This window comes from Cyphellophora attinorum (assembly GCF_001299255.1).
Source record: "Cyphellophora attinorum strain CBS 131958 chromosome Unknown Contig4, whole genome shotgun sequence".
Classification (NCBI taxonomy): domain Eukaryota; kingdom Fungi; phylum Ascomycota; class Eurotiomycetes; order Chaetothyriales; family Cyphellophoraceae; genus Cyphellophora; species Cyphellophora attinorum.
The window spans coordinates 504,045-521,238 of record NW_017253232.1 but is presented as its reverse complement, the minus strand read 5'-3'; the positions used below and the strand labels follow the sequence as shown (position 1 = coordinate 521,238).

At 53.0% G+C, this 17,194-nt stretch overlaps 6 protein-coding genes across 6 annotated transcripts; 3 read left to right on the top strand and 3 right to left on the bottom strand.

The window, feature by feature from the left end:
• Positions 1-631: 631 nt before the first annotated feature.
• Positions 632-2,086, top strand: AB675_6287 (uncharacterized protein; the record flags this gene model as incomplete). Its single annotated transcript, XM_018146566.1, has 1 exon — positions 632-2,086. One exon carries the CDS (start codon positions 632-634, stop codon positions 2,084-2,086), a length of 1,455 nt encoding a protein of 484 aa, XP_018003712.1.
• Positions 2,087-2,548: 462 nt separating this feature from the next.
• AB675_6286 (Acyl-CoA-binding- like protein) lies at positions 2,549-3,184 on the top strand (the record flags this gene model as incomplete). The annotated part of the gene is made up of 2 exons (XM_018146565.1): positions 2,549-2,629; positions 2,885-3,184. The coding sequence occupies 2 exons, from the start codon at positions 2,549-2,551 to the stop codon at positions 3,182-3,184; spliced, it is 381 nt and encodes a 126-aa protein (XP_018003778.1).
• A 672-nt stretch (positions 3,185-3,856) lies between these two features.
• Positions 3,857-4,867, bottom strand: AB675_6285 (uncharacterized protein; the record flags this gene model as incomplete). The annotated part of the gene is made up of 1 exon (XM_018146564.1): positions 3,857-4,867. One exon carries the CDS (start codon positions 4,865-4,867, stop codon positions 3,857-3,859), a length of 1,011 nt encoding a protein of 336 aa, XP_018004105.1.
• Positions 4,868-5,289: 422 nt separating this feature from the next.
• AB675_6284 (Cell division control protein 73) lies at positions 5,290-6,611 on the bottom strand (the record flags this gene model as incomplete). Its single annotated transcript, XM_018146563.1, has 2 exons — positions 5,290-5,964; positions 6,021-6,611. 2 exons carry the CDS (start codon positions 6,609-6,611, stop codon positions 5,290-5,292), a joined length of 1,266 nt encoding a protein of 421 aa, XP_018003648.1.
• Positions 6,612-7,342: 731 nt separating this feature from the next.
• Positions 7,343-9,426, bottom strand: AB675_6283 (Developmental regulator flbA; the record flags this gene model as incomplete). The annotated part of the gene is made up of 3 exons (XM_018146562.1): positions 7,343-7,489; positions 7,540-7,727; positions 7,776-9,426. 3 exons carry the CDS (start codon positions 9,424-9,426, stop codon positions 7,343-7,345), a joined length of 1,986 nt encoding a protein of 661 aa, XP_018003976.1.
• Positions 9,427-14,585: 5,159 nt separating this feature from the next.
• Positions 14,586-14,966, top strand: AB675_6282 (uncharacterized protein; the record flags this gene model as incomplete). Its single annotated transcript, XM_018146561.1, has 1 exon — positions 14,586-14,966. The coding sequence occupies one exon, from the start codon at positions 14,586-14,588 to the stop codon at positions 14,964-14,966; it is 381 nt and encodes a 126-aa protein (XP_018003842.1).
• Positions 14,967-17,194: the final 2,228 nt, after the last annotated feature.

The window sequence follows — 17,194 nt, the reverse complement described above, 5'->3', positions numbered from 1 at the left end:
CGCTGGTAGCCCAATACGACACCTTCTCTGACTACAACTGCCCAGTCAGCTAAGACCAAGTTTCTATCCGCCTCGAGCAGAGCAGTTTCAGCAGCCGCGCAGCTGTTTGTATGGCTACTTGAGCACAGCTGCCGACTCGAACAAATTTTCGGCAGAGTTGTGATCTGCATCCTATAGGCTCGGAGACCCTGACAAGCCTGAAGTACGCCACCAATGCTGCACCCCGGGCACGCCGCTTGGAGGCCTTCCCGGGCCTTGGGTATGTGGAATGTTTCACACTTGCAGGTTTTCTTGATCACGACAACAGTAGGTTCGAGAGCTTTTGTTGGTCATGATCTGCGCTTCCATTTACTCTGAGTGGTCGAGGCGGTTCTCGGGGTCTCGTTGGAGTGAAGTGCCGGCCTTGTTGACATGGATGGCGCCCTCGTTGTGGCTGTGATGGCGAGGCGCGCCCGTGCCTTTCATGTGGACGATTGCTGCCGTGTGGTCGCGGGTGGCGAGAGGTGAGTTGGAAAGTATATTGGTACGTGTGTGGTATTTTTGGGCCTCGAAAGCACTGCAAGCTTACCTGTAGAATACTGCTCGACACTGGACTAGATACGTTCGCTGCCGCCGACGAGCGCCGGCAGCCATGAGCGTCGGCGTCGGCGTCGCCAAGGCGGGCGCGCTTGCTATCATCAATGCCACGCCGTTCGACTGGAAGAGGATATACACGCATGACTACCAGATGGGATCGTGGGACTTGCCCGAGGAGATCAAGTCAGGCGATCTAGCGGGCGTTGAAATCGACTTCAGCATTCTGGGCCACAGAGAGGACTCTGCGGGTGAAGCTACATACAGCTTCAAGTCGGACACTGGCCATGAATCAGAATTGCAGTTCCAGGCGCGGTACGACGATGGACCTCAGATGTTCGTGGAGTTGACCAATGCTTCGACCTTTGGCAACCCGCCATCAGATCCTCCCATTGATATGGTGTATTCGTCGGACACCACGAATCCATTCATCTACTCGGGAGACCTTCGGGCGTCTTTCGCCTCGACGCATACACCATTCAATTGGCAAGCACAAAATCTACCGTCGATCGGGTGCCAACCTCTGACACGACTATGCCTACCTGCCTCCCATAACGCAGGCATGTCGGTGCTAGGAACGCACACAGCCCTCGCGAATGAAGCGAACACTCTGTGCCACAGCACAGACATATTCGGCCAGCTAGAGGCCGGCATTCGGTACTTCGACATCAGGCCTGCAATCTCAGACGGCGAGTTCGTTACAGGACACTACTCTGCCCTCTCGGCGGATAGCAAGCTCCCAATAGACCTACCTGGCTTCCTCGACCCAATCGACGACGCATTGAACTCCTTCCAGGGCGGTAACGGTCTTTCCATTTCAGACGTGATCAAGCAAGTCAACGCCTTCACCGCCAAGAACAGTGAGCTCATCATCCTCTCGGTCTCTCACACCCTCAACACCGACGACAAATACCAGCGCTTCACCCAAGACCAACTCAACGACCTACTCAAGCAGTTCGGCGACTTGAAACACCTCTGGCACGCTCCTGACAATGTCGCCGATCTAACCACGCTCACTCTCAACGACTTCATCAAGAAGGGCCCCGCAGTTCTCGTCGTCCTCGACAATGCCGCAACCGGCGAGTCAATGGCCTGTCCAGACGACCTGCACCGTAAGGGCTTCTACACCAACGACGACTTCCCAATCCTCAACCAATTCACCGACACAGGAAAGATCAACGACATGAGCGCGGACCAAGTCAAGAAGATGAGCGACTTCCAGGCTGGAAAGTCGTCCAAGAACAAAGGGCTTTTCGCTGCGAGTTGGACGCTCACGCCGGATGCATTGGGCGACATCAGGAAGCAGAGCGAGGAGGCGCACAGCAGGTTGGTTGGTGATCTGTGGCCGGTGGTTTCGGAGAAAGGTAAGGGAAAGGAAGGCGTGTATCCGAATCTGGTTATGGTTGATGGGGTTGGGTCGGGGAGAGGCAGTGCTATTAAGCAAGGAAATCTGGCGGCGTTCTGTATGGCAGTCAATGCTTGGGTCAATAAGGATTGCAGGTTGAAGAAATAGGTCAGGCTGACTATGGGATGAGTTGGTTCTGGTATTTTGGATTGGATATACAATAGTACGAGATACCCCAACATGCAATGTAATTGTTCTTCAGTCGCAGTTGATCATGCCAGTAGGCCTCCGATTCATTTTCCTAAGTATGGACGTCAACTTCGATATGATCGACTTCCTCTCACAAGATTGTAAGATGCGAAAACTTCGGAATAGCTCTGGAGATAAGTGCTGCTCAGCAAGCCCCTATAACGACCGCCCGAAGCCGTATGACGGGCCACCCCGCGACGTGGTGGGGTTCCGATGACATCAAACCTTCCGTCTCACTGAACGTTCCAACAATTCAAGGTTCTTCCGAGTCACTCAACCAACCACTCTCAGTACCATAGACACCCAGACCTTTATACGAACGTTTTCGACCACGAACCTGACTCACCACATCCGAAATCACTCAATCACCACCCCACAGATATGACGGGCGCCCAATTCCAAGAGGCAGTCAAAGCCTCCCGCCAACTCAAGGCGAAGCCATCCAACGACGAGCTGCTCGAGGTACGTAACCATACATACGCCTTACCTGCAAGCCATCCGCTTCAAAGGCTTCCGTTCGACAGGAAGCTGAGCAACAAGTGAGGGAAAGCGCACGATCGGACTGCCGTCTTGACGACACTGGACGCAGTGTACCACATGCGCCCTCTCTTTCCCCGTTCTGCTCTGGACAAGCAGGATTAATCCCAAACGAAGAAGACGGAAGGACAGACCAACAGATTGCAGAGCATTGGCTGACCACGTGTTGTCACTACACAGCTGTACGCCCTCTTCAAAGTCGCCAACGGCGAGGACATCTCCAAGTCCACCGCACCCGGCATGTTCGATCTGAGTACGTTACACCCCTCCACTCACACCTCTCCTCCATCCCTCACCGGCAACAAGCCCACTGACACCAGAGCAGAGGGCAAAGCCAAGCAAAAGGCCTGGCAAAAGGAAGTCGACGCCAAAACCACACCCGCCGACGCCGAGAAGCGCTACGTGGCTCTGGTAGAGCAGCTGAAGAAAACGCACGGGTATGATCCGAGCAAGCCGGCGGAGGCTGTCGGTGGTTCTTGAGGGTGTAGAGCGAGCAGGCCGGCTGTGGGCAATGCAGAGGCACACATACATACGAGTAGGTCCCCAGGTGATCCGGGGGACCTTCGCCATTGAAGTGGGACATACGCTGGCCCACTCCCGGCTGGAGCTGTGGCCCGGGGCCGCCTGTGCGGCGCAGAGAGAAGCAATTCGAGGACATTCAATATGGAAGTTTGGATTGCCAGACATATAAGCTGGAGTGAAAGAACCTCTCGTCAACCACCAGTCCGCCAGCTTTTCTGGTTCATGGTCACCTCGATCTCGCTCAGATTCTCGTGCTATACAGTCATGCACTTCTAAAGTCTCGTCTGCATGACCCATGCGTGTATTGAAGCTGTTCTCATGTCATATTTAATCCGACTCCTTGCTGGACGCTACGTTCGCGGCTACATGAGTCTAACGCACGACCCAGCACTGTCAAGAGTATGTGCTGTTGGCACCCTGTGCCCTGTGCATGGATCTACTTCTCCCTAACTTTTGCTTCAGCGATCAATATATGCAGTTTCAGAGCTCTATTGGTGGCTGAGACATCTACTAGAGCTACTCCTTATCTGCGAGTTTCGTTGTAGCTGCATTTTGCACTGTTTTGAACCCTCTCGGTGTCGATGCTGTACCGATCCTTTGATTCTTCGGAATGCATTGAGCCATCGCAAGTCACGGCGATCTCTCAAAGACGAGGAATTCACCTTCAACATGATACTGCCAGTCCCAGCCAACAGCTTCCTTGGCGTTGCTCTTCTGCGGTAAAGTGCAAAAGTGGACGCAATGTTGGGCTGTGCATGCCGCCGCAGGCACCTTGAGACTGCGAAGAGACATCCATTGCTTCGATTCCTGCGGAAAGTGCAGATAGGTAAAACCTGTATGCACGAACATGTGAACCATAGCGAGCGCGACCTGATCGAGACAAAAGACCGAGCAAAATTGCGCCCCAATAGGCTCGGCAACGATCTGACTCTCCATGAGGATTTGTCGATTGACTGGCAAACCTCTGCCTTTAGTCAAATGGACATAGGCGATTCTCATGTTTGCTATGCCGATGGTCTTATATTGACGCCGAGCCTCTTCGTGCCACTTCAGACCTGCCAAGCAGCAGTCCAGTTTTGGAAGGTTGGCAGCCTTCCAGATCGAGCTCCTGATCTCGAAAGGCATTTGCATGAGACGGCTCTGGCCTATCTGAAATTGTGCTCTTCTGTAAGCCGGTGAGCGACCGGGGTGCTCTTTGAGCGAAGATGCTATGTCTGTCATCTTGTTGAGCGCTGTCAGGATTGACGAATCTTCTGATCTCGCCGTGAATTTTGACACGAAGTCGATGAGCATATTGCGCAGCAGCAAACGGTCTCGGCCCCATGCCTGCTCGGGATAGCCGGGCTCATCCATGGCACTGACTTCTGAGGAGCGGAAGAGAGCGCCCGACAACTTGAACTCGATGGACACAGAATCGTCAATCTTTTGCTTCTTGATGGATGAACCTGGCAGCGTCTCTTCCTGTAGTCCGCGTGGCGCCTCCTTGGACTGTATATCGTTGCCATTTCTCTTCGAAAGACCCTGAGGTGGCTTGGACATTATTCCCGGCTGTCCCTCTTCGCTCTCATCAACGACGATGGGTTCGACGGTGATGCCAGTGTCATCGTCGTCCCCTGGCCACTTCCTCTTAAGCGCGGGCATGATGGCTGATCTGGTGATGTCGATCTGGAGGGCGCTGGAAGTGCTCAGTATACTTCGCATCTGACGACGCAGCTTGTTGCACGAACCTAGATAGGGCCGAAGTTCATCGATGCTTGATGGTAATAACAGCCGATGCTTCTGCACACTGTTGGCGAGGACGATGGTGGGGGTGAGGTGATGAGGGTGAGGTGTTGGAGATGTGAGGTAGCTGTCATGCCGGGATCGAGAAGGGACCTTCCAGGAAATCGACGACTGGAAGGCACGCGTGGGACGCGTCTTGGTGGTGAATGCACTCCCAGAAACCTTTCTATCGGCAACTGCTGCCATTCACTGCCGTTACCAAGATTTCGTTCCACTTTAAGTATGAGCCGACCAGAGCGGGCGGGCTTCATCGAGACAGGAGATCTGCTCCATTACTTTTCTCACCGCTTCCACAATGACTTTCCCTTCATGCTCGACTCGATCGTCCGCCACAAGTCTTCTACAACCTCCCTGTCCTTCCATCGTCGTGCCACTCTAGTATCGTGATCTACTACACCATGCGTTTTCTCATCCCATCGATCTACCAGGAAAGTCTTCACGTTGCTGCCCCAGCTCTTGACATCGCTTGGCACTGGCAACCCTCTCTCCCCCACGTAGATACCTAGCACGTGTGAGAATAGCTCTTGTGGCTCCCTCCACTTGTAACCTCTGAACTGCCACGTCTGGCCTGTCGTAAACACCGCTACCACACGCTCCCAGTATTCGGTCTTGAACTGATCCGGCGAGTCCACTAAGATGAACCGGAATGGCTTCTCACTGATCTGCTTCAGCGGTCTCGTCAGGTGTAGGAGGTTAGCCGCGCCCTGGTTCGCCAGCTCTGGGTGCGAAAACGGCACGAACAGGCCTGTGTCGAGGAAGGTCTTGATGTTGGACATGCGCAGCAGCGAAGACGCCGAAGGCGAAAGCATGATGATGGGATCGACTCGTTTCGCGGACACGGCACCCTTGTTGGGCATGCCCGGCGGTATTGACCTCGTGGGCAATTGTCCAGACTTTGGATCTTTGCTTTTCTTCGGCATGAATAGGTCTCGATATTTTCGCACATGTGAGAAATCCTAGACATGCGGTCAGCTCATCCATGTTTCATTCTAGGCGCGGAGGGACAACCTACCGTCGGCTTGATGCCTCTCAGGATCGTGTTTCGGTCGCCCATCTTCCGCTCCCCATTGTAGATTGCCTGTAACCGTGCATCAATCACCTTGACAGGGCGGCCGTTGATCGAGGTCTGCGTTACTGCTGCGCCGGTGCCTGCAACAACGGGAACAGTGCCAGATGCGGCTGCACTGTCCGCGGTAATCTCAAGTGGCTTTACCAGGTCTGAACTCTCTGATCCCTCGAGCCAGGAGACCAGCTCAATTCTTTCCACGAAGCTCAACTGTCGTGCTTGCTTGTCTGCCGGGAGTTTGGCGTTGAGATCGGTGAATTTGGCGAGGTAGTCCGGAATGTTGAGTTCTCTGTGCACCCATGCCAGGTACACGCTGCGGAGGTCGACTTCGTCGCCTTCTAGCACGAAGCGTGTCTTTGAGTCTAGGCTTATGCATAGTGGTGTAGGCTTTGGCAGGTAGAGGTGTGTCGCTTCGTGTAGTTCGGTGCGTTGTGCTTCGGCGTCTGCAGGCTCGGATGAGGTGGTAGGGAAGGGCTCGACTTTGGACGCATCTTTGTCGCCAGGCAATGACGCCCGGAACAGACCGAGGGCGTCCATACTGAGCAATTTATGTGGTGCGATCGCCTGGCATCCGTTCACGGAAAGACCTGCTCGGAGGGTGTGAAGATTGTTTGTATGCTCCAACTTTCTATAGCAGGCATGGAGACTAGCCGCGACTTTACTATTTGAGCCTAGGCGGAACTCGTCTGGCGACTTCACTTCAAACTCCCGCATCATCCAAACGCGCCGGTTTTGTCCATCGATATTCATGACCGTGACCGTGACCGTGACCGTGCCCTAGCCATTGTAAGGCCTCAAGTTCCAGAGTATATCACAGCGATCAGCAATGTTCAGAGCAAAAGACTTGCGGCTCTCGTGGTAAGGAACCTGAGGCTCTCATTGCACTTAGTATGTACACTATACAGGTATAGGTTCTTCTTCTTCTTCTCTTCTCTCTGGTTTTCTTCGCAGAAAACATCTATGCTTCCACATCGCTTGTTTCCTGCGTCAGGGTATCAATCCAATGCAACTACGTCAAAACGATCGAGGGATGTCAATCGGACATTTATCGCCGCCAACATACACTCAAAGGTACTGCTCCGTCGCCATGCAATGCTAGATCGTGTGATGAATATGACTGCTCCTATCCGTGTATGCATATAGATGATCAAGTGGTACTTATGGTGTGAAAAGGATCGCGCAAGGCTGGAAAGGTGTCGAGTGGTGGCATGAAAAGCTGACCACTTCGTGTGCGTCCGCTGCCTGGGGCGTTATGCTAGGATTGTGATTCAATGTTGTCGAGATGTGTTAGACCGACTAAGTGCTGTTCTCTCGGGGCCAGGTGAGAAGGCCCTGTTGCTTGCAGCGAGATCAAAATCGTGTTCGCGCAAGACTGTTGCGTAGGATGGATTGCGGATGAATTTTGGAACAGAGTCCTAAAAATAGTCAGCGACTGGCACACATGAACGTCCTCAAAACAACTCACACTAGCCATCAGCTTGAACACCGAAGACTTGGCCTGCTCAAAGAGGTCTACAACCTCGTCAAGACTGCTTCTCATCGAATCTTCGTCGGCATCGGTCCTGATCATTCGACTGTCAAGCCTATTGCGCAGCGAATGGTCGATGTTGAGCTCTGAAGGTGCACCAGATGCGAGATAGGAGTTGTAGAGACCTACGAAATCGTTAGCTATAATCACTCGAGCATTCTGTGGAGGCTCACCATAGGCTGCTGCCAGAGTCTCCCGAACAGCATCGGGCTTGTCGAGACGACCAGTCTTGTCCAGCTGCCGGTAGCTTGCGATGAACTCATCTACCTCAACATAGAAGTGGAGATTCTCTTCGCAGAGCGATTGGCGAAGAAACTCCTTGAACAAGAGTCGAAGAGCTGCGTCCTGCAAGATAACATGCAACCGACTCATGTTCGAGTCCTTTGGCATGGTCTTCCTGTCCTTGCTTTCGCGGTCCCTGCTTTCTTCACTGCTGACGCTGGGTCTGCTTCCTATCCAACCACATAGCCTTTGACCTTTCTCGGTGACGGAGTAGACTGCATACTTGGTAGGCTGGAAATAGGTTGCCATAGGGTTGAGCCGCGTGTAATTACGATCTTCGATTACCGGCGCAATAAGCTGGAATCGGACAAAAGATTCGGCCATTTCGTATGTTTCTCTCCTGTCAATTGTCGTACAACAATCCAAGAGCCAATCTGAGGCTGCTTTGCCGGTGAACGAGTTCTGTACAGTCTTGTCGAGAATTCTACGCTCGCGCGCCATCTTGACGCCCACAAGGCCAGTCGAATATTCCGAGATCGAATCTGAGTCTGCTAGAGAAGTGGTGCTCTTTAGATTTGGCCCCTCTTGGCCAACAAATCGTCGAAAAATGATCTCGACCATGGCTTTGTCCTGATTCAATTTATCGGTCTCAGGATCTCGTTCCAGAGCCACGAGATGCATTTGCTGTTTCTTGATCAAATGTTCAATGTGCCGGGCTACTATGCCGTTGCGAACACAGAATCGTTGCAAAATGGCGGTCCCCTTGGCTGTCAGCTGCCAGACCGCTCCTTTCGTGATGAACGTCGTCTGACTTTTCGATTCCGCCGATTCTATCAACCTCGCATCGACAAATCTTTGGCAAACCGATCTTGCCATTTCTTTCGCCATGGAGAATGTGGTAGTGGTCGTTGTTACAACCCATCTCGACGGATTCTTGGGGTCCGGTATGCGGTTCGATTGGGAGAATTTGAGCGAGCCCAAGTTCGTTATGGCTTCCTCAGACAAGAATGTGTCGTCGATTCTGGAGAAGCGAACTCGATGGGGCGTCAATGGCAGACTTGTGATAAGTGTAGAGAATAGATCCTTGAAGTCTTTTGTGAATGGCCGATCATCATCTGTCATGCGTAATATCTTTGACGATGTCTGGTGCATGCGCCCATGGTTTCGCTCATTTGTAGACATGGGTGCAGTGGGAACTCCGCTCCTCCTTTGCGACGCCAGCGCTGATGTGGTAGTCTCTGGGGGTGATGATGGCAATCGAGATATGCTCGGTCGGGAGGTAGGTGCGGAGTTGGCTTGGACAGCAAGACTGCCGGTCGAGGTGGCTGATCTGAGAGACGGACTAGAAGTTGAGCTGATACCGGTCAGGCTTGCGAACGCAGTCGAAGTGCGTTCGCGAGCGAGAGATGCCAGAGACCGCCGACTTCGACTCTGAGATATGCTGCCACTGGAAGAGTGGCTGACTAGGTGAGATCGCGGGGAGTCCGTAGTATTGGAGGTGGCAGTAGTATTCGAGGGTGGTGGTGGTGGTGGTTGAAGGGTGGCGACCAGTTGGCTCATAGAATCGAGGGCAGACGTAGTTTGAGCGGCAGGATCTGGCATGAGGAGTCGTACATGTAGGGACAGACGTAGAGTGGCATCCGGAGCGTAAGAGCCTTTCTTTAGCTAGGGTTGCTGGAGTTGGCACTCTAAGTTTGATGGGATTTGCAGACTGAGATCCAGTGAGAGGACGGCAAAGGTCTGCAGAATGGCAGTCTCTGTTTCAGTGCAGGAGTCCGGGAAGATGAGAGCGGTGGGCCTTTTACTGCTGATGAGCAGAGCAGCGCGAAAGGGCCGGGAAGCGAGACGACACGGAGGCAATTGATGAATCGTAATGGATCGTGGGAGGCGGCCACACGTGGAAGATGAACGGGGGTGGCCCTGTCAAGGATCATGGGTGCTGCATGGGTGAGAAATTTCGAGAAGTTCCCCGCTTTCGGAGCCAACGACACAACAAGTTTAGGACGCGCTGACCAGCGAGTAGGGCGGTTTAGTGCCTTCTATATTGCCTGTGAGGGTTTGACAGAGAACGGCTGAAAGGCTTCAAGTATAGGGGGTGCGGTGAAGGAACCTTAATACTCGTTTTTTGAGGGCGCGAATGTAGCGTATTCGCCATGCAAGTGCGCCTGCTTCAGGCGTCACCTTAAGCGTCTTCAAGGTGCTCAGGCTTCACTGCCAGCAGCAGCGGCTGCTCCTGCAGGCACGATTTGACATTGCATAGCGACTTCTCGTACCCTTTAGCCAGATCGACATTGACTGGACGCTAGAAATCGATTCGATCATGCCCCTGCAAGGAACTACGATGCGAGCTGATCTTTGACAACGTGGGAAGTCGTCAGGACGGCGGCACATCCGGAAACGACCATGAAGCTGGAGATCGTCGTGGAGATACGAAAGTTTCAGTGCTTTTCGTTCCTCGAATGCACATCAGGCAGCAGATGTTCGTCCCAGAATCACTAATGCAGTCTCCAGCACTGAACAGCGAGTCAGCGATATTTTGAGACAACGCCGTAACACATAGCCCGCAGAGAAGCGAAGCATGCATGCAATCCATATGCAGGCTACAGCGTCTCTGGCCACGAGGGCAACAGGGATTGAGGAACGTGGTGAGTAACCTGAGAGCCGCAACAAATAATTTGCGGCACTGCGACAGGCCAAAAAAATCCCCGAGGCTGCGCGTCTCTCTAGAGGTATCAACCACACCATGAAAGTAGCGCTGAGTTCTTCGCATAGTAGGAGCCAACTATACCAACATCAAACGCCTAGGACACTGTGTAGGTTTGAAACTCCCAGCGCTGGTCCCCCTGTACCTAGCCATTGACCGTCGCCAAGCCTAGCTGACCACGTCAATTGTGTACACCGTCGTAGTCTGTGCCCAGGTGCCTAACACAGCGTTTTGCTGTCAATCCATGGATGTTGCGCTCACCTCCGGCTGCAGAAATTCGATTCTCCATTACCTAGGTATCTTCTCCGCTTGTCGAGAGGCCTAAACATCCAGTGTGGTGAGGTATCACACCACTCATGCTTAACTTGAAGTGCTTTCGGCAGTTCACCAATTCCAACTGCCAACGAGTCCACGAGATATTCAATTTCGAACACTTACGACGTCGCTGGCCGTAAGCTGGCTTCCATATAGCTTCACCAATGAGGTTCTTATCACATATCATGATGTGCTCGGCGTATACGGAGTACCACGGAGATCACTCGTGGCGGAGTCGACGACTCGTGCTATCGAACACATCAGTGGAGTCATACCCGAGCATGGTTGACATCAGAGTACTGTAAAATCCACGGATGCTGTGCTCAATTCAGATGGTCAAGACTCTGAAAAGGCGTGATTGTTGCTCAGCTGACCGGCCACGAATCGCATTGGTCTCACGAGGTCAGCAGGATGATTGCAACCGGCTAATAGATACTGTAGAGCTACGCTTTCGTCAGTGTTCACAACGGTGGACCTGTTCGTCGAGGTCGAGCGACCCATACACGGAGTCCGCTACGACGACTTGATGATTCGAAGCTGTCGATCCTGCGCAAGAAATTCCGAACATTCGACGACGGCACATCATCTGCCGGGCACGAGGGACAGCTACGATTATGCTTTCGCAGCCCTGGAGCTTCGCTATTCCGGGCAGCCGTCACCGGCCATTCTCCGAGCAATGAATGGACGGTACTGGATAAGTACGGCGCCAACCTCGGTGTGCAGCTTTCGCCAATCGTGCGTGTTAGCGGTCGCTCGATTCACAACGATATCTGGTTGAGCGTTCAGCATTTGTGAGGGACCAAGCTTGATGTGAAGCATTCTTGCGGAAAGAAGAGCCAGCTCAACTACCGGGCTTGCGGTAGGAAAACGTACCTAATCACAAATCCAAATCGAGCAGACCTTGCAGATGAAACATACTAAGCACCTCAGATGGGCTCCATAGGTCTCAATCAGAACAATCGGTGGCGGCATGGGTCAGTGACAGTAGTGTTTGCTAATGGCTCAATAATATTCCCATTCTGCGAGCGGGCTTGATTACCACGTGGGCGCCCAGAAGTCAAACGTGGCTCCAGCCCCTGAAGACATGCGACATCTCACGGTTCGCGACTGTCGCTTGTAACCTTCGAGAAAACTTCCACAGGTTTTCCAATTTCGTTTCACCCACCAGCAGTCATCACGACTGACAAGCGCTACGTTACGTCCTGCCCCAGCGGGTCATCGATGGACATTAATCATAAGTGCTGAAGGTTCAGGAATTTATGCTCGCGATCAAGCGTGCCAACACGGCATGGCTTGATCTTTGATCTGAGGCCCCCAGTCGTCTCGGAGTGGGATGGACACCTGCAGGCTGCGTCTGGGGCGACGCCTTGTGCTCGAGCTTGTCGCGCATGTCCGCGGTAGGCAATAATATCACTGGCAGCTCATGACAAGGGAAGCCAACAAATTGTCGTAGCACGGGATCCCGTGCCATCGGTACCCCAGACTTCTACTGCACACACATGTTGCGATCACCCATATCAGCCTAGCATGTCAGACATCGGAGTTCTGTATCATTGTGGTAGCAACAATGATGTCAGGCTCTGGACGACGAGAGTTCTACCTGTCAATCTTCCGAAATCGCACGACGCACTTGCAATTGACGAAAGTTGTGGCTGTCCCTCGTCTCCGGCTTCCATGCAGAACGCAATCTCATCGCACTTCCCACAATGAGCAGGCCACATTCAAGTCTACTCGTTGGTCAGCACCTGCAGTTGCGCTTGTGTGGTGTACCCATGCCTATGCAGCTGTGGCTTGAATTCAGGCTAGGATTCCACGATCGGGACTGAACTCGCGTGAAGTGGCAGCTCTTCCACGTGGCTAGACCGCGGCTGTGTTGACAGCTTGCGTTGAGCTTGAGCTCTGCTGCACGACCGTTTCACAGGAGTCTTTTGATGCCGCAAAAGCCTGGAGCGCGGTCTGTCCCACCCACATGGCATAGCAATCTTCCACGTGGCATTCACTCCGCTTCCAGATCCACTATCTGCCCTAGCCTCGCATTCCGCTTGGGAGTCCTCTCTTCTCTTCTTTCTTACAAATTGCTGCCGACATTGGCTTCGGATTCATGACATGGACCATACATCCTTGCGACATACAATGCAGCCAGCGTGAATAGCGTCATGGCAGACCCGAGCCAAGGCGCATGAGTTTTGTGCTCACCGCCGGGCGCATCGGCTGGCTTAGAACCCATGCCAGCCAGGATCATTGCATTCATCCTTGTTGGACCTGATTCACGCCATCGGCTGCCAGGACGTTGTGCAAGCACGCAAAGAGATGTCAGAAAGCATCGCTTGCCCATCGACCACCGTTCGGGTAATCCTCGTCTGTACGATTGCAGCTCGTGTTTGACAGAGACAAAGACGGCTTAAAGTCCCAGAACCATACCTCAGCCAAGGCAATGTGATCCGAGAGCGAGAGCCACGGTCTGTGGGAATTAAAAATCCGCTACCACTAGGGCGCAGGGGCTCATAACCACCAAAATTGGGTCGCAGTTCATCGAGAATCCAAATTCTCGTTACAGCTCGGTGCGGATTATCGTTGTCGCTCCGGCTCGCCAACTGGATGGCGCCATCAATCTACGAATCCTTGCCACTTTGCTATTGAGATCCAGCGGTTAAGTATACGTTCGATGATTGCGAGTAATCACTAATGAGCGCATCTTGAAGACTACCATGTGCAGGTACCTAGGTACGTTACTGGCTCGAGCCTGCCACTCTGAAAGTCCTCATTTTCGCCTCATGCTGCTCTAGGCTCAATATACGGGTCACTCGTGGCTCTGGCCCCCCAGAAAAGCATCTCTGAATCACGTTGGCTCAGCATTGCATGCCTTTGGGCCATGTCTCAGCCCTCGGATGACTGCAAGCCACGGCACGGTCGCATTCACCCTGCTTGCCGTAGTTCACATCATGGAGTCTCTCAGGTATTCGCACATGATCAAAGACTTTGTCTCTCGGGTCAGCGACCTTGCTCATCCTCAAACCGGGCAGGATTCCCGATCACGAGTTCGTTGGCGCTGCAACAGGCCTTTGACTCCGACCGCACACAAGGCGGAGATACTTGGCATCGTTGTCGACATCAGAATGTCAGCCTATGCGATGCACCGCCATATGGGGATTCAAGTGCAAGATCCTCTGGCACGAGACTGTCAATAAGACGCCTGAACGAGGCAAAGACATTGGGTCTGATGACCAGCCCGAAGAGGCAACAGACGGCCTAAGAATAGCTGCACAGCCTGCCAAGACTCTGTCATCGTCCAATGAAACATGCTTCCCAGGCCACCAGCCTCAAGGCAAAGTTCGTACCAGAATCACCGCGGGAGCACACACCCACGGAACACACGAACACGCTCCTACTACTGCGCTTGAACTCGGCTCAGCCTCGTGTGCTTTCCCAGCTCGTCGGTGTCCGCAAAGAGAACACTTCATCCTACTGTCTCACCCCACACGTATAGACGTGCTCGTATGGATTCTCCGCCTCATTGAGGCGTGCTGATGCTGCTACTATTTCCAAACATGGTGAGTGTCGATACTTCTTTTAGACAGCAGGAAGCAAAGTCAATGTCGTACAGTAAGGCTTTCAGACCTATAAGTATTTGTCTCCCACTTCCCCTCCAAGTTGTGTTACCATCCAGCCCAACATCTACTCAGCATCAACGACATCCACTAGCATTTCACAATCCACCAAACCCACCACACCCACATCCACCATGTACAAGTCATTCTCCATCATCTCCGTCGCTGCCCTGGCTTCCCTGGCCAGCGCCACCGACCCATGGGAAGGCAGCAAGGCAGCTTACCAAGCACCGCCCTCCATCACAGTCGACTTCCAAGGTGCACCAGCTGAGGTAGCACACTACGTCCGCAGCATCCCCGCCAATGGCCAGCCCTTCTACACCAACGACCCGCTATCGATCTCTCACATTGTCAGCGATGGCTCGGTGCCGTGCACATTCTACGGAGTGGATGGACTGGTCCTTCCAAAATCCACCCCGGGTCTGATTGATGTTGGCCCGCCTCAGACCATCACTTATGCTGTTTGCGGATATGCGCCTGGGTCTGGATACAAGGCGAAGAGATTCGAGGCTTAAGTCTTGTGATATCGGGTTGGAACTTTGGTGGTAATGATGCATAGCGATGGATGGAATACACAATGATCTGATGATTGCATAGCGAGGGTTGACAGCATTTACATGGACATTATAGCATAAGCGAGCATATGGGCAATAATTTCGAGCAGAGCATACTTAAGTATCTTCTCCCTGATCCTCATACATCACAACTATATTCCTCCTCGAATAACATTTCGTAGCCTTCTTTTCCCTTTGTGCTACGGTAATGCGTTTCATCAAGAGCCACAGCTTGGAGACAAGCCGCATGTTTTGATGTTGTTCATGTCTCACTGACCCTCGGGCTGTATGCCACATATTACTCAAGGTACTTATAGTTGCAATACGCAGACCGCAAGCCGGATGACGCAGACGGCAGTTGGCGCCGGATGACTACACAGTCTTCCACCTAAGAGATTGCTTGAGATGTGACCTGCTGAAAAGAACGACACTCTCAAGTACTGAACTCAAGCTCGGTATGGCGCTGGGCATAGTGCTATCTTCTTTTATGGCTTACACTGCGGTTGCTTTTTGCCGGCAATCTGCTGAACGTGACTGCTCAATCCATGCCCTCGAGCAATCGGGTTCCGACACCCCCATGCTAAATCGCAGGCGTAGGTCGCTATTGGACGACATCCTCAACGTGTGTTACTTGTCTCCCACACCTGCTCAGGAACTCGTCATGGCCACATCGATGTCAACACTGGATGCGACTTTAGGGCCTGGAGTGCGATCTTTACTGGCTGCGCGCATCATGAGGATGAGATGCTGCTCCTCTCGCGACTCTTCTGGCAATGTCTTTCGATGCAATAGCCTACCTGATCGATCATGACCCTGGCACACATTATCAGATCCAACAGCTGAGTGGAGGTCTGATCAATTTCACCGTCAGGGCGACGAAGAGTGCGAAGCAATCTCGCAGTGGACGATACCCTTCCCATCCAAGCTTGATACTGAAGCATGCTCCACCATACCTTGCTGCTATCGGACCACATGTGCCTTTCGACACACGTCGTCAAAGGGTCGAAGCGTCCGCTTTGCAAGTTCTGAGCCTTGCACGGCAGTCCAGTGAATGCTCCCCTCAACTCAGTAGCCTAATGACCACTGGTGGAGTGGCTGTTCCCGGGTTATTGCATCACGACAATGTCGCCAATGTGCTGATATTGTCTGATCTTGGGGACAAGCCTGATCTGAATGCACTCTTTGCAGCGCTGGGTGGAATGACGCCGTCGACGCAGTCTCGCCAATTGCCAATTTCCAAGTTGCCGTTCACAGACGAGAGCCAACCCAATCTTGAGGATTTGGGAGGTCGCCTGGGCACGTTCTTTGGTGGACTGCATAGCAGTGCTGTCCGTGACGAAGCCCGGTACTTACTGAGTCAGCATCAACTCTCCCTAGAGAACCCAGCTGCGAGGGTCTTCGTCTCAGCCCATGCGATCGAGCCCATTCTAGGCCACATGAACAAAATCTCTGAATACCTACAGCCCGATGAAGCCCGGGTGCTTTACATGAGGGTGTATGAGGACTTCTGGAGGCGAAATGAACAGTCAGAGATATCCTTTACCTTGGGCGACTGCTGGACGGTAAGTGATACAAATATTTTACACCATGTTGCCGCAAGAGAGCAGCTGATCTAGTAATAAGGGCGCAGTACTTGTCGCAGACGTAGTCGCGAACGACGTACTGGCGAGACGGCGTGACTCAGGCATCGCTGTGCCCTCAAGGACCCAACCAGCAGTGGTGAGCTCACTTTGCACTCTGTAGACATCAGCAGGCTGATCGCACAGATTGACTGGGAGTTTGCTGGCTTCGGTCGTGGACCACACGGCGACATGGCCCAGCTCATCGCGCATCTCGAACTCCTCTATGTAGCTGCGAGCCAGTCTGAGCTCCTGGACGACGACGTGCACGGTCGTTCGCACCACACGGCGATTACAACACTACTTTCCTCCTTGATTTGTGCGTACCGCGCCAAGTCCGACATTTTCCTCAACGACACCACAATGCCCCTTATGCTGCGGTCTGCTCTGCTGACCACGGGCGCCGAGGTGATCAATTGTTCTTTTTGGAAGCGTTGGATCTGCAGGTCGGATGCTTGCCCTTGCGTCAATCCCAGTGGCCACGAGGACGAAGCGAGGTTGCATCATTGCCAGCTCATACAGCGAATGCTGAAGCATGGAATATCCTACTTGAGACTCGCTGGGCATGAC